The sequence below is a fragment of the Rhinopithecus bieti genome, unplaced genomic scaffold (genome assembly GCF_001698545.2).
Source record: "Rhinopithecus bieti isolate Rb0 unplaced genomic scaffold, ASM169854v2 scaffold_17829, whole genome shotgun sequence".
Lineage (NCBI taxonomy): Eukaryota > Metazoa > Chordata > Mammalia > Primates > Cercopithecidae > Rhinopithecus > Rhinopithecus bieti.
This window is the reverse complement of record NW_016809238.1, coordinates 671,319-698,524: the sequence shown is the minus strand read 5'-3', so window position 1 is coordinate 698,524 and position 27,206 is coordinate 671,319. Positions and strand designations below refer to the sequence as shown.

At 37.2% G+C, this 27,206-nt stretch overlaps 1 protein-coding gene across 10 annotated transcripts in view; it reads left to right on the top strand.

The window, feature by feature from the left end:
• The window catches only part of TMEM117 (transmembrane protein 117), a 556,913-nt gene that overhangs the window by 68,960 nt on the left and 460,747 nt on the right, over positions 1–27,206 (top strand). For 2 of the 10 annotated variants that reach the window (XM_017888968.1, XM_017888966.1), the window contains exon 1: positions 18,956–19,035. The exons of the other annotated variants lie outside the window; for them this stretch is intronic. In XM_017888968.1, coding sequence (XP_017744457.1) covers positions 19,029–19,035 — 7 coding nt within the window. In that variant the 5' untranslated portion in view covers positions 18,956–19,028. Of the gene's footprint in view, positions 1–18,955; positions 19,036–27,206 lie in introns of those variants that run through there. 10 annotated transcript variants of the gene reach the window in all.

The following is a 27,206-nucleotide window of genomic DNA, read 5'->3' as shown; positions in this document are numbered from 1 at the left end:
ATTAAGTATTATAGCCCATCACATAGATAGATACACTGTAATTTATTGAATTACAGCATATCTCTCTTCATTGCTTACTTAGGTTGTTTCTAGTTTTCTTTTGATATAAATGAAACATCTTTGTATATAAATCTTTGAATAAATGTCTAATTTTTTTTTTGGAAAGACTCCTAGAAAGAGAATTATTGTGTCAAAATGAGTTGACTTTTAAGAAAGCTCTGGAAACAAATTGTGCAAAGGCTTTCTGGAAAGAATGAAACAACTTATGTTTCTGCTAGTAGCATATGAGAGTTATTTTTCTCCAAATGCTTTCTTTTTCAACAATAGATCATTCATTTGCCCTGTTTTTTCTTTGTTTGTTTTTTTTGTTTTGTTTTTGAGATGGAGTCTTGCCCTATTGCCCAGGCTGGAGTGCAGTAGCGTAATCTCAGCTCACTGCAACCTCCGTCTCCTGGGTTCAAGCCATTCTCCTGCCTCAGCCTCCTCAGTAGCTGGGATTACAGGTGTGGGCCACCACACCTGGCTAATTTTTGTATTTTTTGTACAGATGGGGTTTCACCATGTTGGTCAGGCTGGTCTTGAACTCCTGACCTCAAGTGATCCACCTGTCTTGGCCTCCCAAATTGCTGGGATTACAGGTGTGAGCCATCGTGCCTGACTGGTGCTGTTTAACGTATTTACGTGTGTCATAGAGCAGAGCATCACAGTGCTAGTAACCAACTTTTTAGAAGGATTATGAAGAATAGATGGAGCACCTGAAGGCATTTTTAAGATCTCTATTTCAAAAAGAAAAGTAAAATATACATATTCCATGAAAGTGTACATCTGTTTGCCTAACATTTTTTTCAAGAGCCTAGGAGAGAATGGGGTTTAGTAGTCAGTAAATATTGTACTATTTCTTATAACAATATACAAAATTTGTACATTTTGTGGTCTATTCTACAGTGATAATGGTGGCATATTACATAGAGAAAATGATAATATTAACATTTTATGGATTTGGGAAGACATTTGCTTACTCAACCTACATAAATTTTATAGGTTTATAAATCTGTGAAAATACCGTTTGATCAATTGTGCATTCTGTTGGTGAATTTACAACTGGTTGTCTTATGTTGTAAGGCGGAGTCAGACCTGACAGTGTTAACTGGAACAGAAGTGATCTAGGGGACCTGGAAGTTGGAACTAGACATGCCCTTGAGTGAGGGAGGCTGGAGATGGGTTGGGACCAGGGCATAACTGTAGACACTGGAGGAAAGATTATTTCAGGAAGGTACTTTATGGTATTCAGAGAGTTGACATAATGGCTTTATCAGAACAAAGGCCCAGGCACAGAAGGAAATGAGCAAGAGACCCAGTTACCACATCAAGAGGATCAGTTGGGACTTGGTTTCAGGAAAACAAGACAGAAGCCTGTTGTTAGAACTTTGCCAAAGAGTCAGTTTTCAGAAGTGAACTAATAGCAAGGTTGACGTGATATCTAGAGCTCTACGTTGAGCTAAAGTTCCCTTCTCATGAGGATGCTATTGGTCCAAAGCCTGAGATAAGAATGAACATCCAGGAGAGCTTAAGTGGCTTCCACTGTGGGGAGAGAAGGGATAGGGGTAGGAGGGTATTGGAACCAGACAGACCATGGTATTATCACCCAAAGGTGATTATTAATGTTTTAGAAGTAAGAGGGATACATGATGACCCAGAGGAGCCAGTCCTAGATTCAGTGCTATTTAACCCTTCCATTAAATGGATAGATTAGAGAACAAGCCATTAGTTACTCAAATGACATCAAGTAAAAATAGTTACTTGCATATTAGTAAATAAGATAAGATTTCAGCATAATCTTAAAAAAAACTGGATAACTGATTAAAACCCAAGAGTAGCTTAACAAGGACAAAAGCACAGCAGTACCTTTAAATAGAAAAGTAAATGCTACAAGTAAATTATTTTTCCTAAAATTATAGACCAAAACATGGAAGACCTTTATTTTCTGGTTGACCTTTTCTGGAAAACTCATGAGGTATTGATGGAATTTTTAAGCTGTGACATTAGTAACTTTACTCTTGCCAGTTTTAAAGTTTTCTGAAATTTACTTGATTTTCTAGAGTCCAGTTATACTTAGAAAAAGAATAAAATTTTATCAGACCTCTCTTGGTGATACAAGATATATACTTTTCAGAAGAAGTGTTGTATATATTTTTTGGGTACAAGCCAAAAAAAGTGGATACCATGAAATTATGAAAAGTATAATCTGATTTTTCTAGTGCTGGGTGGGAAAAGGTCACTAAGCACTACTATTTACTGCTTCTGCTGGTGTTTCAATAAAAACTTTTCTAAGAAATCGAGTGTTGAGTATATAAAATCAATTGAGTCCAAGAGGGACTTACTGAATATAGAATAAAGAAAAATACAGATTAAAGGACAATATTAGAATGAGTCATCTCACATAAAAAATGGGATATCAGTGCAGCAGAAAATTTTGTTAGAATGATTTTTATGTGTTGCATTAATTTACTTTCAATTTCATTTAAAAGTGGTTAGAATATATGAAAATACCTACTGAAGTTGGCAGCTTTCTTTTTAGATAAAGATAAGATGAAGAGACAGGTGATAAGGGAGCATTTATAGCCTAAGATGTGGGTTTAGGGTAACTCTGACATTAAAGAAAATGTTACAATGTTTGATATATCTGCACTTTACAAAAGAGTTTCTGCTAGTGAGCTCTTTCTCTTAGAGATTATTCAACCCAAGGAACACTTTATCTTGCAGCGCAGCTCAGCCCGGGCCATTTATATGCCTACCCATGGTTATCTGGTTATCTGACCTCTTGGAACAAGAATCCTGTCCTTTCTAATTTTCCTACCAGGAAGAGTGGCTGAGCAAGTGTTTAACCCTGCCTCAATGACTCCTTTGTGTACTCAAATGCCATCATTTTGATGGCTTAACTTTTCTTCCACAAAAGAAACAAAGCCCAATTCTTTAACTTTCATCACTATCATATTTAATGATCATGCATTCACAGAGTATTGTGTTATAAGTGAATGCCTGGTCATTTTGCCAGATGGTATCATTTAAGAAAAGAAGTGTTTTGATTTTTCTAAGATCAGTTTGCATGAGCAACTTGACATGTTCACAAATTAAAAAGAATGATATCTTAATTTCCTCAAAATCATACAATAAAACAGATTCATTGAATAGTTCACAAGCAGAAAGTGTATTTCCTTAAAAACAACCTTTTAGGCCAGGCACAGTGGCTTATGCGTGTAATCCCAGAACTTTGTAGGCTGGTGGGGGAGGATCGCTTGAGCCCAGGAGTTCAAGGCTATAGTGAGCTATGATGGCACCACAGCACTCCAGCCTAGGGGACAGAGCAAGACCCTTTCTTTTAAAACAAACAGACAAAAAGATTCCTAATGATATTCGTGTTTTAAATTCTATTTAACTTTTAATATCCATTTACATTTTAATATCCCCAATCCTAGACCTTTCATCAGGCCCTTTCACAAAGCAGTCTTTCTCCTGAGGCCCCAGCCAGCTCTTCTGGAAAAAGAATCCTGTCTTTTGTAATTTTTCTACCACCAAGAGTGGTTGAGCAAGTGCAGCCTGCCTCGGTGACTCCTTTATGCACTCAATAGCACTACATTGATCCGTTGATCGTTTATCACTCCCAGGTTGGTACCTGGCTTCCATTTCCCTGGTCCTAAACATTTACATCTGAAGAAGAGAAATCAGTTATAGAACTAATATTCTCTGTACCCAAGAAAACTTTTTTACATTGTTATACCAAGCAGTTTAGTCCCTTGTTGTTCCAGTTTCTTCACTCCAAAATAGCAATTTCATCAACATTTGCCTGTCAAAAGATCTGTTTTTGGCCGTGCGTGATGGCTCACACCTGTAATCCCAGCACTTTGGGAGGCCAAGGCAGGTGGATCACCTGAGGTCGGGAGTTCGAGACCAGCCTAACCAACATGGAGAAACCCTGTCTCTACTGAAAATACAAAATTAGCTGGGTGTGGTGGTGCGTGCCTGTAATTCTAGCTACTTGGGAGGCTGAGGCAAAAGAATCACTTGAACCCAGGAGGCAGAGGTTGCGGTGAGCTGAGATCATACCATTGCACTCCACCCTGGGCAACAAGAGCAAAACTCTGTCTCAAAATAAAGAAATTGTTTTTGAGCCTGTGTGTGCCTGTGTATGTCTCCCTTATCCTGAAGATTTCTAGTTCCCCTTAAGTTATGCAGAGAAAGCTTCGAAAGGGCAGCTGCAGTTGCAAGGCATCAGATGAGTTTCTTAGTACTCAATTTAGAATATTTGAGGATTTTTTTCTATTCATTCTCTTATTCCCAGTATGCAGTCATCTGCATTTTCTAGGCACCCAGTGGGAGGGGTGATGAACAATCTTGACGGGGAGTGGGGACCAGAAGATGGTCACCCTTCTTCTCCTGGCAGACCCCATGACTCAAGACATTCTCCCATTAGATTATATTAACTGTTAATCAATTAACTTAGACTTTACTTATTTATTTTTAAATATTTATTTTTTATTTGTGTTTTCACATAGACTTTTAAAACCATAATGGATAATACCAGAAAGTTGTATTTCTGGGCTCTTTGACCTGCAGCTTGAGAGTGTTAGAAATAACCTGAAGAGTTCAGATTAGAGAAGGATGGAGACTATTTGCTCACTTGATTTAGGAAAGTGATTTAGGCTTGGAGCAAGAACTTCCTTTTCTGTGAATTTCTGGATGTGACATATCTATATTTTTAGAGAAGGGAGCAAACTCAGTCCTGAATCTGATGACATCCTTATTTTCTGTTTCCTCTATATTGTGATCCTGCGCTCCCAAATCCCCCAAATCTTTCTGTAGCTTTTGCTTAGATCACATGAGTAAATATAGTTTAAAAGTATACTGTATATTCTCTAAGAATTGTCAAGTACTTAAATCGATTACTGGTTTAGTCGTGTATGCTTTGTGGTTATAATAATGTCTGTGTCATTTTAAGCCAAAATAGTTTATACGGCAGGCCGATGCTGAAACATACATTGTAATTGTTGGCCATGCAAGTAATTTTGGTCTACGCCAAACGTTATTTCTCCTAGAAACATAGCTTTTTAAACTGCCTACTTTAATTTATTTTCTATTTTAATTTTTATTGATAGGCAGCATTCATAGCTGGTGGCAATACAGTGTTAGGATGAAATTCAATTGTTAAGACAAGAAGAGTGGCAGATGGAGAGGCCGCTAAGATGCAGATGGCTGCATGGCTGTGTAATCACAGCACTTTGGAGGCCAAAGGTGTGGATTCACGTGAGGTCGGAGTTTGAGACGCAGGCCGTGGCCAGACATGGTGAACCTCGATCTCTACTGAAAAAGTGACGAAAAATTGAGCCGCATGGGTGTGGCAGTGCTGTGAAAGCCTAGGCAACTAGAGAGCTGAGCAGGGAGGGATTGCAGCGGTGAGGACCTGATGAGCAGAGGGTTGCCGGGTGAGGCCGGAATTTTCACTGCCCTTGCAGCTGGCCAAGGGAGGGTGAGGACGGGCTGTCCCCAGGAAGAAAAAAGAAAAAAAAGAAAAAAAAAAAAAATAATAAAGTAAAAATAAAAATAAAAAAAAAATAAAAAAATAATGGCAGAATGAAAGCTCCATGTAGGCAGGGATTTTCCTCTGTTTTGTTAACTCGTATATCCTTGGCACTTTTAAGAGTGCCTGGTACATATTACACACTCAATAAATATGTGTTTAATGAATGAAAAAATAAAAATATGTCTTTTTTTCCACCTTGGTTAATATAATCCTTAAAGTACTGATGTTTTTATTGGTGCTTTTCCATGTGATTTTCAATTAATATATGTTTAACCTTTAATGCATGTACCCCCCAAAAAATAGTCCCATTAAGTTATAGTTATATTCATTTTCTCCAAAAATAAACTACACAATTTAGGCATCTTCCTATTGTATCTGTCTGCCATGTTTTTGCATGACTTTAAAACTGGAGTCCTCCTCCAAGGAAGGCTTGTCATTATTGAGATTATTCATGAAAGGTATCCTAGGCTTTGAAACATTCCAAAGGAAAAGTTCAAAAAAATGTTTTGAGCATCTGGAACTGTTTTGAGAAGTGGAATACTTTATAAGCCTCAAGGCAGTGATTCTTAACTTCGTTAGGGCCACCAATTCTTTTGAGAATTTGATACCTGTTGAACATACGGCCCTGCCAGAAGCACACACCAACATGTAAACACACTGCATTTATTTAAGGGATTCGTAGGCTTCTGGAAGCTCATTCATGGACTGTCTATGGGTCCTTGGACTCCAGGTGGGAAGCCTGGCTTTAAAGGCATACCTACCAAGCTCTAAATCCTTGAATATAGCTGCTGGATCTGCTTCATTCTTCACCCCAGGAAAGTGCCTCATATTTAATAAACATTGCTTGAAGCAATGTCTAGTAACAAAAAAGTCATTGTTTTATAATCATATTTTGAACTTCTTACTGTCTACATATTCATATGGATTAATAAAGTTTGTATTAGGCATCTGTCCTGTCATGTTATGGGATAAAAGATTCCTATTTACCTGAAGGAAAGGGAACTAACAGAGAGGGACTGTTTTTGCCTGATAGAGGGCTGGGGCTATCTGAGTGACATCCCAGAGAAACTGGGGACAGAGAGAGGAGAAGCAGGCCATGTCCAACTGACATTCTATTTAAATCTAACATCCAATTGTTCTCTGAGTTTATGAGTCATTCCTGTTTTTCTCACTTGTGTGACAGTTGCTTTTACAGTATGCATTATATTATCTCTAGAAAATCAATCCAAATTGGATTTACGCAAGGCACAGAATCACACAACATGATTTAATAAAAGAGTAAAGGAAAATTTTGGCATCTTTTAATTATTCACTTTGTTCGCTTTCATCATGGCAGAATATGAGATATGTTTTATTTTTAAAGTTATGTTTACAGAAACATAATTTATGTTTACAGAGAATAGAAGTATTACACATGACCAAATATTAACTATATCTTGTCAAGTAGGACAACAGTTCTCATGGGCTTTTCCATTCATATTGATGTATTTTAATTGGTTTAGTTCCCTTTTTCTTTTTTTTTTTGAGACGGAGCCTTGCTCTGTCGCCCAGGGGGAGTGCCTGGCGCAATCTTGGCTCACTGCAAGCTCCGCCTCCCGGGTTTACGCCATTCTCCTGCCTCAGCCTCCCGTGTAGCTGGGACTATAGGCGCCCGCCACCGCACCCGGCTAATTTTTTGTATTTTTAGTAGAGACGGGGTTTCACCGTGTTAGCCGGGATGGTCTGGATCTCCTGACCTCGTGATTCACCTGTCTTGGCCTCCCAAAGTGCTGGGATTACAGGCGTGAGCCACCGTGCCCGACCCGATTTAGTTCTCTTATATGTTTTTGGGATATTAGGTGTAAATGCCCAGATGTGAAAGATACAAATGCTTTATCCTTTCCATATTTCCTCTGGTGCATCTGAGGGTAGAGAAAGTATCACAGGAGAAGTCTTTGGCTAACTCTAGTCAATTAAATGGAAACCGTGATCCTACAACTCCATGTATACCAATGCATGGGAGAGTCGGGGGACCTCCAATGGGTTCAGGAGGGGATGTGCTTGAAGGCTTTGTGCTAGGAATATTCATCTATGGGGAAAAACTTGAGTTACTAAACTTTCTCTGTTTCTGCTTTGGCTTTGCTTCTCTTCCTTCTGTTACTGCTTACTTCCTTTTTCAGACCTGCAGGTCTCCTAAGAAACTTAGCTCTAATGAAACCAATCCTTAGTCTTCCCCTAGATTGTGATCACATTTCATTCTTCTTTATCCCTGAGCTAAGTCTGATCTGGCAATTGAATGAGCTAATTCATTTCGCAAATATTCATGGTGCTCCTTCAATGTCCCAAACACCGCGCCGGGAATTCAGTGGAGAACAAGGCAGACACAGGCCCTGCAAATGGAACTTTCAGCCTCCAGTTGAATGCGTGGTAGAGGGGATGGGGGAGAAAGACAGTGGGGAACAATGGGTTACTTTTACTGTCCCTGACTGATGCGTCTGCATATTAAAGAAGTCAGATTGATGAGATTTCATGGTAGCTGTGCCTGCTCTTTATTGTCCTGTCTTTCATTCATGAAATAAATTGAATTTTGGGTTGAGGAGCTGACCAAAAAGCATTTGGGTATATGGAAGCTTGGGGATCAAAGGGAGAGGAAGCTGAAACCTTCAGAGGGTAGAGATTGATGGTATTTGATTTTGTTCATAGTGTAGTATTTATTAATAGTTCTGTAATATTCAGTGGTATAAGTTCTGGTTCCCCCTCCTTCAGCAAATTTATATTAAGACTCACTGTAAATCTGCATATCAGAAGGTCTCATATCTTCCTGGGATTTCTTTTCATCTTGATTTGCCCAAGAACCCCTGAAGCTTATACTGTGAGAGGAAAATCTGGCTGCTTTCTTTCCCCAGGGGAAAGCACTGATGTTTAAACAGTGTTACTGCCATTTCTCCTTTGCTTCAACATGGTGTCAGTATTGAGTGTTAGTCCTTTCCAGGCATACAGACATCCAGGTTCTCAAAGTCTAGGTCTTACCCATACTCCTTGGAGGGAGGCTTGGCCACTCCTCAGTGACATTTACCAAAGGCACTACACACTTAGACTTCTTCTTCAGTTAATATTCCCATGGTGAGTCATTACCTCTTAGGATCTAAGCATCGTGCCAGGTGCCTGGAAACAGAGGGGCAGACAGGAATTAACCCTCCTCTGTGGATCTTGGACTTCCTGTCTTGAGTCTAGTTCCTCAGTCATAGTTCTTCTTGCCTCAAGGTTATTTTGTTTCTAGAGCTTCATTACCCTTTCTTGCCGCTTGACCTTGTCCAGTCCACACCTATAACTTTCCTTACTTTCAAATATCAGTGCTTCTTATACAAACTGATCTTCATCCCCTTCGGTGACCAACTTTGCATAGCTAAATACTCTTGCTTGGTCACGGAAGGGTTTATTGCACTTAGTCCTAGGCTAGGGACTATCTCCTAGCCCTAGAATTGTCTAGTTTGAAGGCCTGCTCAGGTGACGCCTAGGAGAATAGAGAAGGCTTGTTTCTATTATTAAAAAAGAGGAAGAAAAAGAAAGGAGGGGAAGAAGGAAAGAAGGAGGGAAGAAAGAGAGAAATAAAAAGGAAAAAAAAATCTAGTGGTGTTTACTGGGTATAGTGTCTTCAAACTAGAGGAGGAGGCAAGGGTAAGGGAACACTTTTTTTATTTTTATTTTTAAGATGGGAGGCTGTGACCACATTTCACTGCCACTGTTGCAGATATTGCAGCTTCAGCACCCCCCTCAACCTCACCCCCAACCCCACTCTAACAACTCTCTTGTCTGATCTAGCAAAAGGGCTGCTGTGGCCATTATGGTAAATAGTGGCAGGGAGAGGGTGATGGTTGGGCAAGAAAAAAGTGGGGGATAAATTCATAGCCGCTACTAACTCATTCTTCTTTTCCCAGCCACATTTTGAGCCACCTTCAAATCCAACAGAAGAGGGGAGGCATGGAGGGAGAATGTTAGAAGGGGAAATGGAATGGAGAGAGGGGAGGGATTCCCGGTTCCAACTTTTTGTTCTTCATTGACAAATATTTCTCGGTGACTTAATGCCAGCCATGGTAACCTCTTTATTTTCTTCAAAATGTTGTTTAAATTATAAACTAAAATAGGAACATTGTGTGGAATTTAGAAAATGTGGCAAAGTTCAAAGAAGAAAAAATTCTCTAGTAATCTGTCATCTTGAGAACACCATCATTAACGTTTTGGCATGTTTTCTTATGTATATGTGTTTATAAAACTGAATTTATTCTGTGTATTCAATATTTATAATGATTCTACCCCTTCTAGGTTACTAAATATCATGTGTAAGCACATCTTAATGGCTGCATGATTTTATCACTTTATCATACCACCATATTTAGTTGAACATTTAGGATGTTCACAGGATGCTGCCTTTTATTTCACTACTTATATCACTCTGATGTGGACATCTTACTCCATAGATCTTTGAACGTTGTAAGAAGGACAAACACAATGAAGAGTTGTTGCATTACTGTTGCTGGAGTGTGAAACTGATGAGTCCTGATGGTGTTTTCTCTTTAGCTACTGGGACTAAGAAATTAAATGACCACTTTGGGAGGCTGAGGCGGGTGGATCACGAGGTCAGGAGATCGAGACCATCCTGGCTAATACGGTGAAACCCCGTCTCTACTAAAAATACAAAAAAATTAGCTGGGCGTGGTGGTGTGCGCCCGTAGTCCCAGCTACTCAGGAGGCTGAGGCAGGAGAATGGTGTGAACCCGGGAGGTGGAGCCTGCAGTGAGCCGAGATTGCGCCACTGCACTCCAGCCTGGGTGACAGAGCAAGACTCCATCTCAAAACAAAACAAAACAAACAAAAAAAAAAATTGTATCTCGAAGTGTTCCTGTTTCATCCTAGGAGTTGAAAGGGCTAAACATAAGCCAGATAGGTATATTTGATGGAACCTCTGACTGTTTCTGGTTTTTTGTTGGTGTGAAGTAGATCTAGGCTTCTGCTCTGATGTTAACAGTCTCACTGTTAGAGCCTATACTCCCCTCTCTACTCCTCCCAGTGGTCCATCCTTCTTCCCTGCCACAGTCAGATTCATGTTAAGGTTGCAGCCTCCTAGAGCATAATCAGATTACCTGAAGCCATTAGTTACCTTAACCATTTATTTATGACCTTCCTATGCCCAGTTTTAGATGTGATGAGTTACATGCAGAGATCAAATCTGATTTATTGATATAGTGATACAATAATAGTACTATGGCGGGGCACAGTGGCTCATGCCTGTAATTCCAACACTTTTGGAGGCCAAGGTGGGAAGATTGCTTGAGGTCAGGAGTTTGAGACCAGCCTGGGCAACAGCGAGAGACTCATCTCTACCAAAAAAAAAAAAAAAAAAAAAATTAGCCTGGTGTGGTGGCGCGAGCCTGTGGTCCTAGCTGTTCAAGAGACCAAAGCAGGAGGATCGCTTGAGCTCAGTAGTTTGAGGCTGCAAGATCTTGTCTCTAAGAATACTAACTCACCTTGAGTGCATGCCCTGTGTCAGGCCACTTTAGTAAGTGATTTATGTAAGTCACAATGTAATCTTCACAGCAATCTGTTACTGTTATTACCCTCATTTTACATATAACCAGAAGCAGAGGGAAGTTATGTAACTGTCACCCCAGTGGGCAGTGGCAAAACCAGGAATTAAGCCTCAGCCATCTGTCTCCCAAGCCCTCACTTTTACCTATTATGCATATCATAAACATAAACATTTTTAGCTTTTAGTAAAATTTATTATTTATTTATTTATTTATTTATTTATTTATTTATTTTTTGAGACGGAGTCTCACTCTGTCCCCGGGCTGGAGTGGAGGGGCGGGATCTCAGGTCACTGCCAGCTCCGCCTCCCGGGTTTACGCTATTCTCCTGCCTCAGCCTCCGGAGTAGCTGGGACTACAGGCGCCCGCCACCTCACCTGGCTAGTTTTTTTGTATTTTTTACTAGAGACGGGGTTTCACTGTATTAGCCAGGATGGTTTCGATCTCCTGACCTCGTGATCCGCCCGTCTCGGCCTCCCAAAGTGCTGGGGTTACAGGCTTGAGCCACCGTGTCCGGCCAGTAAAATTTATTGGTCTGCAGTATTGGGGTTCATAATTCTTACCTGAATTTTCAAACCAATTCTTTTATATGTGTCTAATTTTAGGATTCTTTTAAAGATTTTTGTCAAGCAAAAGGCAAACATTTTTATGAGGATTTATAAACTCGCAGAAGGTGGGAGCTGGAATGAGTGACCTCACAATCCCCTTGTCCTATCACTGTCTTGCACAGACTTGGGTTATAGTTTTTTAGACTTTTGCCAGTTGAAGTTGATTTAGGTTTCTATAGAAAGACTTGATCTCTATTCTAGTCACTTGGTCTATGGCATTGAGTCATCTTTACTAGTTTGTTAGATTGATTTCCTAAGGTTATTCTCTGGTAGATGGGGAAATCCTTCAGTTTCTATTTCTGCTCCATGAGAACACTCTTATCATCAAGGACACAGCCTGAGATAGAACATAACTGTCAGACATGCTCACATTATTTGACAAAAATATAGCCTACATGGTGCTGCAGACTGCCTGCAGAGTGCTGTGATTATAGCTGTTACAAGGGGGATGTCATTCTGTCCTTGCCTGGAGCATTTCTTTTTTTCTTAATATAATTCGCGACAGTACACTTTTTGTATACGCAGGCTCCATCTGGTCTAGTCTGATTAAAGTTGATGGCTATTTTTATGTCATCAGCAATCATAATTTTTTGTTTCATTTTTAGAACATCGCTTGCAGGGGTTTTGAATAAGTTTTTTGACTTCTCTTTTTTAACTTGTCACCCAGTTCTTGCCAAGGTTAACAGCAAAGTTTACAAAGGTTAACAGCCAATCTCACTTGAGAATCACTGCCTAAACAAAAGGTTATTTCACCATGCTAATCCTTTTGGATAGCTTTGTCTAACTGCGTAGATAATTAACCAATTAGAAACTACTTCTGATTTTATTTTTCAAGATAAATGCTTGCTTGGCTGTAGATCTTTTCTTTGAATTTATTTTTCTTTTTTAAAACACATTAATTTGATGCTTCCTTTGTACAGATGCTTCCAGTGGGTCTTGTTAGCTCTTAGCTCTATGCCTGCCTCTTGAACACTGGGAATTATCCTGCAGTCTACTGAGTTCCACAGCTGTCTGCCCTACCAACACTCAAAAGCATTTTAATATTCTCACCATGCCTCTAAAAATACTTTCTTTAATCTCAATTGACCATCACACTGCAAATCATCTTTTCTGTCTTAATTCTCTAATCTCTGTACAATTTGATACTGTAACTGCACTTGAAGTTTTCTCATTTGATTTCCATAATGAAAATTATCTGCTATATACTCTGCTTTTTTGGTCTCCTTTATTGGCTCTTCTTTAATTTCCAGTTTCCTACAAGTATTAAGTGAGCTACATAAGAGAGCTGCTTTCTTAGTTCAAAAACTTCGGTGTTGTGTCTCCAGCCCTGCATTCTTGCTTCTCCTTTTCTCCTCGTCGCATGCATCCTCTCTCTTTTTAAAATTTTTATTTTATTATGGTAATAACACTGGACATGAAGTATACCCTCTTAACAAATTTGTAAGTAATAATGTAATAACAATACGTTATTGTTGACTCTAGGTACAGCATTGTACGGCACATGTCAAGGGCTTATTCATCTTGTTTAACTGGAACTTTCTGCCTATCGATTGGTAATTCCCTATTTCCCCCTCCTGCCAGAGCCAGGCATCCACCATTGTACTCTCTGTTCCGTGCATTTGACTGTTTTAGATACTTCATATAAGTGGAATCATGCTGTCTTTGTTCTCTTGTGACTGGCTTGTTTCACCTGGCATAATGTCCTGAAGGTTCATCCATGCTGTCCCATGTGGCAGGATTTCCTTCTTTATTAAGGCTGAATACTGTATCATTGTTTGTGTATATTCCACATTTTCTTTATCAATTTATCTGTCTGTGGACATTTAGTTTGTTTATATAGCTTGGCTGTTGAAACTGCAATGAACATGGGGATGCAGATATCACTTTGAGATCCTGATTTCAGTTCTTTTGGATAAATATCTGGAAATTCAATAGCTAGATCATATGGTATCTATTTTTAATTTTTTGAGAAACCTCCACACTGACACAGTGGTGGCACCATTTTGCATTCTTGTCAATAGTGTGTAAGGATTCCAGTTTCTCCACATCCTTTCCAACACTTTTTGTTGTTGTTAATTGCCATTCTGACAGATGTGAGGTGATATCTCATTGTGGTTTTGATTTGCATGTTCTTTCTTTTGGTGACTTTATTCTCAAGAATTGACTGATCAGCTCTAAATTGATGCAGTTAGTATTTATATCTCTAGGTCCAGCATCACTCATGATATTTTCATCTCCCTCTAGGACCTCTTCATTCTGTTACTTTAATGAAAATCCAGACTCAATCTTCTCCCTGTGGCACAACCCATGTCAGTAGTTAATCTCTACAACCTCTCCTTTTTTATTGGCTTTCCCATTTCCCCAGTTTCCTGAGTTTCAAACACTGAAGTTGCTCTCTGACCTCTCTCTCAACAGGATAACAGCTATCAAATTTTATAGATTTTATCTCTAAAACGTCTTTGCACTCCTCTCTTTAAAAATTATTTTTTGTTGGTCAGGCGCGGTGGCTCATGCCTGTAATGCCAGCACTTTGGGAGGCCGAGGTGGGTGGATCACGAGATCAGGAGATAGAGACCATCCTGGCTAACACCGTGAAACCCCGTCTCTACTAAAAATACAAAAAATTAGCCAGGTGTGGTGGCGGGCACCAGTAGTCCTAGCTGAGACTGAGCCGGGAGAATCACTTGAACCCAGGAGGCAGAGGTTGCAGTGAGCCGAGATTGCGCGATTGTGCTCCAGCGTGGGCGACAGAGCGAGACTCCATCTCAAAAAAATTACTTTTTGTCATACCAGTTCAAACCTAGAGTGCTTTTTTTTTTTTTTTTTTTTGACAGGATGTCACTCTTTTGCCCAGGCTGGAGTGGAGTGGCATGATCACAACTCACTGCAGCCTCAAACTCCTGGGACTCAAGGAGTGATCCCCCTGCCTCAGCCTCCTGAGTGGCTGGCACTACAGGTGCACCACCACACCTGGCTCTGAATTGCTTTTAACTGTACTATTTCAGAAGCATTTTAAAATCCATCCTTTAAAATGTGGATTACTTCCTGTAAAGGATAATTCAGAGGGTATCTCTTCTCTGCTTGACTATCTAGTTGTTTGTTATGCTCAAAATGAAGTATAATATCTTAGCCAAATATTTGAAGTCTGTCACTCTCCTGTGGTTCCCTCCCTGTGTCTTACACTTCAGTCACACTCCTGCTTTTTGTTAGTTGTTGATCTGCATCGTGCTTTCCACTTCTACACTTTTACTCATTTATCATATATAACTGGAGTAGCTGGTTCCCGTTCTTATAAACTTGTCTACCCTTCTGTGTTTCCTAATGTGGCCCTGTTGATGCTCTTAAAATAATGTGATCTTTTCTTATCTGAGCCCATGGCATTTTCTCATTTTTCTTTGGCACTTTTCTTACTAAGCTCTGCATTATTTGTTGGTTTGTCTCTGTCTGTCTTATCCACCCACCCATCTTTAGCCTAGAAGCTTCAAAATGTAGAAAAATATTTTTCTTTCTGCTTATTTTTCCCCAGAACATGCATATACTCAAACAGAGAGTCAATTAATATTTGGTGAATGAAGGAAAGTGTTTTGCTTGTTTTCCAGTGCTCAGTTTCCTTTACATTTTTTTTTTTTTATTAGTACTTGGTAGAGAGAGAATAAGATTTGGAGTCTGATAGATCTAGATTTAAATCCTAGATATCCCACTTACTAGCTGTGTGACCTTAGAGAAATCAAGTAATCTCTCTGAGCCTCTACTCTCTCATCTACAAAATGGGGGCAATTATACTTAGTTGCTTATTTTGAGATTTGAAATATTATGTGAAAGACCTTTGCAAAGAAGAAGAGCTCAGTAAAAGTTTTATTGTTTCCACCTTCTCTTTCTTCCATCCTTCTGATTTTCTCTATTCTCATATATTAAATTTGCTATACAACTCCGTTGTTAATCACATTTTGTTTTAATGCTATTTACCTTTTTGTTTCTATGTATCTCATCTTCTCAACTAAATGTCAAGTTTCCTGAGAGAAGGAAAAGTTTTATGTTCATAACTGCAGTTAAGGTTAGGTTCTGCATCGTCAACAATGAATATTCATTGAATAAATGCATTCCCCCATTTGCTCAGCTGACATTCTTTCCATTTACTGACTTTCCATATTGGTGAATTCTTCATTTCTACCTCTGTTTGGCAGATTTCTTATTTTTACCAGGTCTCCCAAATGTCCACTGTCAAACTCTAGAAGTGGACTTTCTTCCTGAACTCTACCATAAAAGTCCTAAAGTTTCCTTTCTCCAAATTAAACCTCCATGTAAATTGCCCACCTTAGGGTGCCTTCTTGTCAGCAGAACTAGCAAAAAGCACAACAAGGACTCCTTGGATTTAACCAATGAGTCAGATATGTCTTGCAAACTGTCATTTCTCTTAACACTTGTGTAGTCTCTCTTTCTGTCTCTGCCTCTCTTTGCCTCTGTCTGTCATTCTCTCTCTCTCTCTGTCTTTTGGTATTAGAAGGCAATACGTGTACAATGGGTTCTCTAAATAGAAACGGACATAACATTAGAAATTGGAGCAGTAATTGAATTGTAATTATTTCTAGGTTTTTAAAAATTGAATTTAAGGATACATTAGAAAGTAAGCCATCCCTGGTGACTTAGTGAAAGAAAAGAGAATGTTATGTGAAATTAACATATAGATAAATGTAGCCCTTGTTTGTGCTTTTGGTTTAATTATACGGAATAATTTAAATATCTGTGTACTTTTGTAAGGCAAAAGCATTACAATAGAGTGACACATTTGGTGAATTTGGATCTTATGTTAGCATAGCAGCCTCATTACGGCATTCCATTTGGCTTCTCAGGTCTGTTGATGGCTAAAATCACCTTTGCTTTGGGGTTTGGTTAAACGTGCTGGTTTGCTTACTTTATACTTGATTAAGTTCTTTGAATCTCTTCATTGTAACTTCAAACAACATAGGTAGTTTGCAAGAGAAGGAAAGTTGGAACTCATGAAAATGCTGGTTAGTGTCTAGGTGATTGTCTTTTCTCATTTTGTAGACTATTTGGTTCTTCTCACCACTTCTTATGTCTTCTCACCACTTCTTACGTCCCCTAAGAGGCCCAAGAAGAAGCACCCCTTTTCTCAGCCTATGTTTTAAATAAAGAAAGAAATAAGGCAGAAATTGGTGACCAAAATACCACCTTTATTCCTAAAAGACTGTATACTGGAGAATCTTCAGGCATGGGATTTCCCAATACTAAACTCCAAAGTTAAATTGATTTCCCTGGTCCCAGGCAATACTGGGTTGGACACACCTCTCCTGGAAAGGCAGAACAGAATTTGGAGTGCTTTCCAGGAGAAACTTGGTCTATAAAGAAAAGACGTTGACTTATATATGCCAAATTTATTTTTTCAAAATGGTCTGTCAGGTATGTTGCCTCTCCCCTGGAAGTGGAGAGTAGGCCATTCTTTATCTGGAAGGAAGCACCTAGGACCAGGGAATAGACATTCCACATAATACTGCCAATCCTCTTGTGTAACCTAGTTGGTAGAACAAATGAGGTGGCCCATTATAATGTATTTATCCCAACATATTTGTTAAAAGGAGCAGTCAAGATTTCAAGTAATGCTTTGCATGTAATAGCTACCTAAAAATGATTTTTCGTGTGTTAGATGTACAAATCAGGGTGGCATCTGGTCACACATTTTTCATTTTCACAAATGTGACAATACTCCTATAACAGGTATCACTGTTTTATCTTATGTGTTAATGATGAGCTACAGTAGAATATAATGTGTTACAATGAGTCAGTATTTTTCATCAAAAACTCATCATGTTATTACTTCTTCCAGGCACTAATGGATAACTATTTCTAAGACTGTACAAGAGGCTAATTCAAATGATATTATATTTGGAAAGATTTTCCTACTAATGTCTCTGAAGTTGGAGGTTTGCATATTTGGTTAAATAAAAATGTATAAGATAATTATCTGTCATAATTTCAAGTTATTGTACACTAAAAATTATCAATTTCATTTTACATAGTCATGTAACACCGTTGAGTATAGATGGTGCTGGAAATGGAAAGTATTGAGTAATATGGTAATATTCTAACCACAGATTTTTCATGTCCTTATATGCAGAAAAATAAATGTCAGTAATAGTCAACAGTGTTTAATTTATAGAAAGATTTATTTGTGAAGTTCAGGAAGGAAACACAATTTATACTATATACATATTAAATATTAAGTTATAACCATCAAATGTTAGAATAGTGGCTAAGTAAATTACCCTTTAATAAAACACAGCGCCTAGAACACAGCACTATGTAAATGCCTGTTAAATAGGAACCAAATAAAATAGTGAATTCAGTAGGAGTGAGATTTCAAACAAAAAATGGTACTGTGAATCTTAATGGGTTTTATATACTAATCTCTTTTCTGTAAATACAAGTTCTTGGCTCTCCAGAGTGTGGTGTGGCTTCTTGTCCTTTTCTATAACTGAGACAGGTTACAAATCTCAGTAGATTAAAACTTGGGAGGAATAGTGCCTGAATTCTTAAAGGTGAAAGAACCCTAAGCATCTAAATTATAGTGCTTTATTATTCATTGTTTGCATAGACACTGGTCACATAAAATAACTCCTATGTCTGTTATTTTATTGGTAGTATAGACATCCACAGTCTGACTAAAAGGATATAAAATATGGTAAGAAAATATGATACGTTATGTGAATTACAGTAGAGATAAAAAATGCCATTACTGACATTTACTACATAAAAGTTGCCCTTTGAAGTTATTTAATTATTTCAAGTATTTTGTGCTGTGAGGGTTATTTTCACAAATGTTCTTTTGCTCTGTCTTAATAAAATGTCAAACATTTTAATAATGTAAAATAAGTATTTACCCTATGAATATTGTACTTTATTTCTAGTTTGCGGTCCCACATCTCTCCTCATAAAAATTGCATGATCGTATTACATTTTCATCATGTTAATTCCGTGCTTCAGGTTCTCAAGTGGCTCTTACTCGTTTTCAGAATAATTATAGAGCAAAAAGTTATGTATTGTTGTGTAACAAACACACCCAAAATTCAGTGGCTTAAAACAAGAATAAACATCTGTGATCTCATAATTTCTCTGTGTGAGGAGTTTGGGAGCTGATTGGCTGGTTCTGACTTGGCATCTCTCATGAGGTTGTTGTGACTATATCAGCCAGAGCTATAGCTATCTGAAGGCTTGACTGGAAAGTTACCTTCCAAGAAGGATGGAAGATGTTCTCTCAAATGGATGGCAGGTTGGTGCTAGCTGTTGGCTGGATCCCTCAGTTCCTCAAGTGGAATTTTTTGTAGGGCAACTTGATTGTCCTCATGCCATAATAGTTGATTTCCTCCAGAGACAGCAACTCGAGAGAGGGACCACGGTGGAAACTACAATAACTTTCACAACCTAGCCTTGGAAGTTCCTCATGTCATTTCAACCATATTCTGTTGGTCACACAGGCCAGTCATAATTCAGTGTGTGTGGGGGTGACTAGCCAGAGCTGAGACTCATTGAGGGCCATCTTGAAGGCTGGCTACCGCACTTTCCCAAAAAAAAATTTTATTTTTTTTATTTTTGGTTAAAAGTATTGAATTGAGTTAAATGGTCACATTTATTGTATGTGCAACCCAATTTCACTGACTCTTTGCAACCTCCAATTTCTAATCTTATTTAAAATCTCAAACACTTATTTCTTATCTCCAAGTGTATCATATGGGCTTATAAAGTCGTCTGTCATATTCTGTTCTGTGCCCTCTACTGATGCTGACTTGCTGGGGACTGATGGAGGTTAGTGTTCCACCACTGCTGTGGGCTTTAGGACTCCACCTCATCAGTCATCCATGCCAATGGGATGCTTTCTGAGGGTTTCCACATTTACAAGCCCCCAGGCTACTAAAATGAAGATGAATTACGTGAAATTCTTCCTATTTCAAAACCTGTGCTGATTTCCACCTAGAATTGGAAAAAATGTTCCCTTTTCTGCCTATGAATTATGTATATTTATCCCCTAGTACAAGATAGTGTGCTTCTCTATCTGGTGGGGCTTAAACCAGGATACATGGGCTGAGCTTGACCCTTGTGTACCATCATATGCTTCAGATGCAATGTTGTGTTGCCTATTTCATTTGACATTTAGCCAGAAAGTAAACTATTGAAATTATTGGAATTCTTTCCTTTCAGTTTAGCGAGCCAGTCTGAATCCCAGCTTTAAGCTCAAACTAGCCACTTGCCATGTTTGCGCAACACAGAACATATTAAACATATATATCGCCAGTGCCATTAGTAGCTGCATAAATAATGTTTGAGGTTAATCTGTACGCTAATTAAATATATGTTTAGAAAAATTCACGATATCTCAGTTTTGGTCTTATGTATCTTGAAGTTATTCGTTGCATACATCTGTCAAGGAACTTTTGTACTTTAATGGAATACTTCAATTCAAAATTGGCAGTGAAATTCTTACCTGAAATCAATAGAAGCACCAGGGTGCTTTAGTCCTAAAACATTGGCTGGCATATCCTTTCCATTAATGGATAATTGATTTGTTCTCCCTTATATAAAGTGAAGTGCTATGTAACTGTAGATTCAACACTCTTCTCCCCTCTTCCAATTAGCTTGCTGCTCCTCTTTGTGAAATCCAGGAGTTATATTGCTTAAAGTCTTCTGATAAACATTTTCATAAGCTAGGGAATATAGTCTGAGAAAAAATAAATGGTTACATTGGAATTTCAGATTTAAATTCACATTAGTCATTCTTAAAATATCTACCCCTTTAAATTTGATTTTTTAAGTTAATTATAAAACCTTAGGGAAGAAGAGTTTGTGAAATATTGGAATTAATTGTTACTTGAATGTTTGAAAGAACTCCTCTCTCAAACCATTTAGACATGGTATTCTTTTCACTGAAAGGTGCTTGAACTACTGAATAAAATATTTTTTTAGTAATAGAATAACTCAAGTTTCATACTTCTTTAATCATTTTGGCAAATACTATCTTTTTCACAGTATTCATTTTTTATCCCTGCTATGTTTGTAGTTTTTCATTTCTAATACTTTTGTTACCTTCTCTCTTTTTTCTTCATCAGTCTAGTAAGAGATTTGTTGGTTTTATAAAACTTTAATGTTTTTGGCTTTATTGATCCTCTATATTTTATTTTTGCCTTTGACTTAATTATTTTTTCATATCTTTTAATATCAACTTTCTTTTGCTTTCTATGAGTTTATTACCTTGTGTTCTTTTTCTTAAGTTGGATATATAGCTTACAGATATTCAGCCTTTCTTTCATAATCTAAACAATTGAAGACTAAGTTTCCCATTTTCAACTATTTTGTTGCGTTCCAAAATTTGTCTTGATAATGTTTTTTAATCTCCATTGGGATTTTGTTTTATTCATGAATTATTTTGAAATGTGTTTTAAATTCTGAAGTGTGAGGTTTAAAAATTATTTAACATTTTGTTATTTCTAATTGATTACATTTGTTTGGAAATGTAGTCTGTATGATATCTAATCTTTGAGCTTCACTGAGGTTTGTTTTGTCAATTTTAAAGCTTTTAATGCATGTTGGAAGAGAGTATGTGTTCTTCAATTGTTGCATGCAGGGTTCAATATGAAGTCCATTAAATCAAGTTTTAATTGTAGTATTCAAATATACTATTTCTTTGTTAATTTTTATGTTTTTTTGGGGGGGGTTTGCATGACTTATTAAATGAGAGAGGAATGCTAACATCTCATGCTGATTATAGGTTTTTAAATTCCTTCCTATAGTTTATCTGATTTTGTTTTACATACAGTATTTTGAATCTATCTTATTTATATAATCTATCTTATTGATCAATTTTAAAATCATTATATTTACCTGGAGAATTTAGTATTTGTTAATATGTAATGATTCTCTTTATTCCTAACATTGTTTTTTAACTTAAAATCTATGTCGTCTGAAATTAATACATATTCTAGCTTTCTTTTGGTTAGTTTTATCTGGTATATAATTTTACAGCCTATTACTTCCAACACTTCTGTATTCTTACTCATGTCTCTTGCAAACACACATCTTTGGATTTTTCTATCAGTTTTCTATCTTCTATCTAACAATTATTGTCTTTTAACTGGCAAGACCAATATATTAAATTTATATTAGGATTTGATTCTGCCAAGTTTTTTTTGTATTTTCTGTTAGCACAACTTTTCCTTCTTTCTTTTTTCCCTTTTTTTGCACAGATTGAATTTTGTTTATTCCTTTTCTCTTTCTATCCCTCCTTCACTCCTCTGCTAGGTTTAGAAACTATGTATTAAATATCTACTATTTTAGTGGCTACCCTTGATACTTTACTATGTATATTAAAAAACCTAGCTATTCTACAGCTGATCAATGTCTTAATCACCTGCTAAATAATAAAAAGTTCTCTAGAACATTTTAACTGTAATCAGCCTCTTCTTACCTCCATGGAATTGCTGTTCAGTGTTCTAGTTCTTTTTTTTTTTTTTAACTCTGCAAAGTAGACATTAGTATTTTTATTATTTTGTATAAACGATGTTTGTCTAGATTTGATATATACTTACTAGTTTCTTTTATCACCATTTCTTTTTGCCTCAGATATTTCTTCTGAGATCATCTCTGGAATTAGGTTCATTCTCCTTGAAGTACTTTTAAATGAAGGCATATAGGAGGTATACTCTCTCAGTTTTTGCTTTTTTTTGTTTTCATTTTTAAAATCCTGTGACAAATGTCTTCTAGTGGAGTATTTCGTACATTTGTACTTACATAACTATCAAATATTTGCATTTAATTATATCACTTTACCATGTTAGTTTTTTATTTGCCTTATCTTTCTTTAGTTCTTTACTCCTTTTGCTTTGCTTCGGATAAATACAATATTTTAAATATTTTATTGTTACTACTATACTGCCTTGTTAGTTACACATACTTTTAGTCATTTATTGATTACCCTAAAGAGTAAAACATGCATAATTGACATTAAAGCCTACCTTTAATGAATATTGCCAACAATTTCCAAGAACCTTATAGCACTTAACTTTATTGACCCCTTCTGCCTTGTAGCCTATTTTTGTCATAAACTGAAATTCCACATTTTAAATTCTAAATGATATTATTATTGTTTTTTAAAGTCTTTAACAGCATTATTGAGGTATAATGGACATATAACAAATTTCACATACTTAAGTATACAGTTTTGTAAGTTTTTGATATATGTATATAACTGTAAAACCACCACGACAGTCAGGATAACCATGTCTGTGTGAGCTTTTGTAACCTGCTTCTCTTATCCTTCTATGCATTCACACAATCACTGTTTATTTGCATTTTCTCAAAATTTATATAAATGGAATAATATATTGTGTGCATACTTTACAGCTATTAAATCTATCCATCAGTTATTTCTTTGGTAAAATTCATAATTTTTATATATTTCCTTGAACATACTAATTGTAGTTTTCTGACTTCTGTGTTAAAATGCCAATCTTTGCATCATCACTGAGTCTGCTTAATGTTATCAGTTTTTTCTCCTGGTTTTCAGCAATTTTTTATATCTTGTTTCCTTGTGTGCCTAATTTAAAAAATTGAATATTAGAGATAATAGCTAAAGAATTATAGAGATTCATGATGGTACAATCTTCCCTAGAGAAAATTTTATTTTCTTCTAGTTTGTAGATACTGGGTTTCAGGCTTTCTTTGGTTTGATCTGTTTCTGATTTGTCCTTACTCCTATGATATTGCCTTTCATATATCACATCCTAAAGCCTGAACTCTGCCCAGAATTCTTCTACTTTGATGTTCCCTGAATTCTAATTTTTGTTTACTCAGCATCGTGAGACTAAAATTTATGCTTAGTTTTTTTCGCTTATCAGCAGTTCTCTGCTTGAGCTTACCTCTCACCTATATAGTTTAGTAGGTGTCAGCAAATGATCTGTGGGAAATTGTGTTAGAATTTTGGGTCACTTTCTGAGTTTCCTTTTTCTTCTGGTATTTTGGTATTTCATGTCCTAATTGCATTTGTAGACATGAATTTCAAATTTTTGTCTCTGGTCCAGTGACACTGCTTTAAGCTCTAAGCCACAGTTCTCCATATGGTCTCTATGACCATGAAAATCAGCAAATCTCCCAAGGGGAAAAAGATGCAATAAATTTGGCTCATCTAAGTGCATTTTCTTTCCTTAGTAATCTTGGCCTTTCAAGTCTTGCCTGCCTTGTTTGCTTTTTGAAGCCTTCAAACAGTGGCCTTCATTATGATAAATACATTTGCTCGGTATACAGCTATAGGTTGATAGTTATTTCCTCTGAGCAGTTTGAGGCACTGTCTTATGACATCCATTGTTGCTGTTGGGAAGAGATCAGTATAATTATTGTTCCTTTCAAATAATCTGTCTTTACTGTCTGATTTTAAGATCTTTTTTGTCTTTTAAGATAAGTAAGTCCTGCAGTTACTACAGCTTACTTCCTGGAGAGTTTTTTGGCCTCATTGCAGGAAGGAGGAAATCAGGCAGAGGCCAGCATCTTCCTGAATTGAGGAGATAAGAGTTGGGTGTGTGGGGAGACCAAGACAGCTATTTCATATGGCAGAGTACCAGAGTGAAAAAGACAGCACAATGGAATAACCCTAGAGATCTGAAGATGCCTCTTGAGTCTTCACTGAGTAATGATCACCCACAGGGATGCGAGAAACCACCTACAGCTGGGGAAAGTATCACTCAAAAGGAACACAGTAAAAATTCTTAGAGCTTACACAGGGCTAAGAAAAGTTTGTGTCCCTACAAGGCAAAAACACAAAATCTTGTCATTTATGTGCCATCGGGTAGAGTACTCAGAATGTTGGAAGTGGGGCAAAATTAACCCTGAAGGCTCCTGCTGCCTAACAAAGTTTAATAGAAATATTCAGTAGCATCAAACTATTTCCAAGTAATTTAAATGCATCCAAGAACAAAACTCAAGAGTACTTATAGGCATACAAAAATATGCTGTACCCATGAAGGTGAAAATTCATGATGTCTGGCATCCAGTCAAAAATTACCAGACACACAAAGATGCAGTAAAATATGACCCATAATCCAGAGGAAAAATAAGTCAAAAGAAGAGCCCAGAAATGATACTGTTGATATAGTTAGTAACAATGATATCAAAAATTTTAACTATGTTCCATATGTTTCAGAGGGTAGAGAAATGCCCATGTATTAAATTGTGACATAGCAGATTTCAAATACTTTACATTTGGTAATTTTTTTTTTTTTTTTTTGAGATGGAGTCTTATTCTGTTGCCCAGACTGGAGCGCAATGGCTCGATCTTGGCTCACGGAAAGCTCCGCCTCCTGGGTTCACGCCATTTTCCTGCCTTAGCCTCCCAAGTAGCTGGGACTACAGGTGCCTGCCACCATGCCCGGCTAATTTTTTGCATATTTTAGTAGAGACTGGATTTCACTGTGTTAGCCAGGATGGTCTCAATCTCCTGACCTTGTGATCTGCCCGCCTTGGCCTCCCAAAGTGCTGGGATTACAGGCATGAGCCCCCGTGCCCAGCCTACATTTGGTAATTTCAATATTTAAAGTTCTTGTATTGTCTAAAGTTTTATTTGCTATTTCTGTCAACTCTCACTCATGGTAACACTTCTTTTTGAGTTTAGTGAGTTTTTATTTTAAACTCATATTTTAATAATCTATCTAAATTCTGAGGGTTTAAATAAAGCTTGTTTTTCTCTAGAGAGTGTTCACATTTGCCAAATTTGGAATCCAATAGATACTATAGTTTAAAGACAACTTTACATTCTTTGAAGGATCCTGATTTATGCTGGGAGACCCAGGCTTGGCATCTCTACCTTGCAGTGACCTTGAGCTTACTTTTATTTTATTTTCTCAGCGTTTTTATGGGTGTTTGGCCTGAAAGTAACGCTAGATTTTAAGTTTGCTTACTGGTACTCTTTAAATTTTAGCTGACTCTTGCCTCTAGCCCTTTTGATGTGCATGAAAATCTGTGTTTGTTGTGTTTCCCCTAATTACCATCATATTTACAGTACACAGCAATGGCCAGGCACATAGTTAGAATTAAGAATTTGCCATATGAGTTACTATCATTAATACAAAAGCCTTTGGTGTTTAAAATTATATTATTTCTAGATTTTTTAAATCGTAGGGGTCTAGATAAAATAGAGAAAATGGCTGCCTCATGTAAGAATTTATATAAAATAACTTTGTTAGATTTTTAATAAAAATTCTTTGGTAGTTGGATTTATTTTGCTCTGATTTCATTAAATAAGAATTTTTTTTTTTTTCCCCAGAACTGGATACTTTTGTTTGAACACCTTTCAAATACCGTTTTGATGGTGATCACCAAAGTGATTCCTGTGTCCTGTTCTTTTGATTCTACTTTAACTTGGGCTTGGATAATTATTGGAAAATTGTCCGAAAGATCCTTACACTTGGCTTAAAAGAAATAATGATTGATAGATTTGTCCTAACTCACCTTAAAGTACATCAAAAGAATCGTGGACTCTGCCTTCAAACTGTTGTGTGACCATTGGTGGGTTATTTGAACTACTTCCACCTCAGCTTTCTCATTTATTAATCAAAGGAATTGAAATACATTATTCTTGGATATTACTAGGGGATTAAAAAGCATAGCAACTTATAATTAACACCTCTCTTTGATACTCCTAATCTGTCATTTAAACTTGTATCTTATGAGTTAATATGTTTTAGTAAATCTGTAAATGGAATGTATAGAGACAATAGCACATTTTCAAGTATGAGACACCAGTCTGTAAGACCTGGAGGACTTTTGGAAAGCCGTGAATGAAAATCAAATTCAGGATAAAAGGGAGAGTCAGAGAGATCTGAATGCATAGGTACAAATAACAGGAATACTGTAAATGTGGATGACATGGCAGAATCTTGGCTTTGGCATCCACGCCTTGTGATTGATCAAGATTGCTTAAGACCATGGAAATCAGCCTGCAGGGGATTATTCTTGGCAATTTAACTTTTCCTTCTTAATTGCATTAATATCATGCCTGAAGTTAAAGGAAAACCTATTTTAAAATTGTCAAGTATTCTTGTTCTTTAGTATTGGTATTAGTATAATGGTGAAGATGTAAGAATTTAATAATGGTAATAATATTAATTTTTAAGAATTGGGAAGTATACTTTCTATCTCATTACCCATTTCAAAATACAGAATTTCTTTGTTTTTTCTTTTTTTTTTTTTGAGGCAGAGTCTCGCTCTGTCGCCCGGGCTGGAGTGCAGTGGCTGGATCTCAGCTCACTGCAAGCTCCGCCTCCCGGGTTTATGCCATTCCCCTGCCTCAGCCTCCCGAGTAGCTGGGACTCCAGGCGCCCGCCACCTCGCCCGGCTAGTTTTTGTATTTTTAGTAGAGTCGAGGTTTCACCGTGTTTGTCAGGATGGTCTCGATCTCCTGAC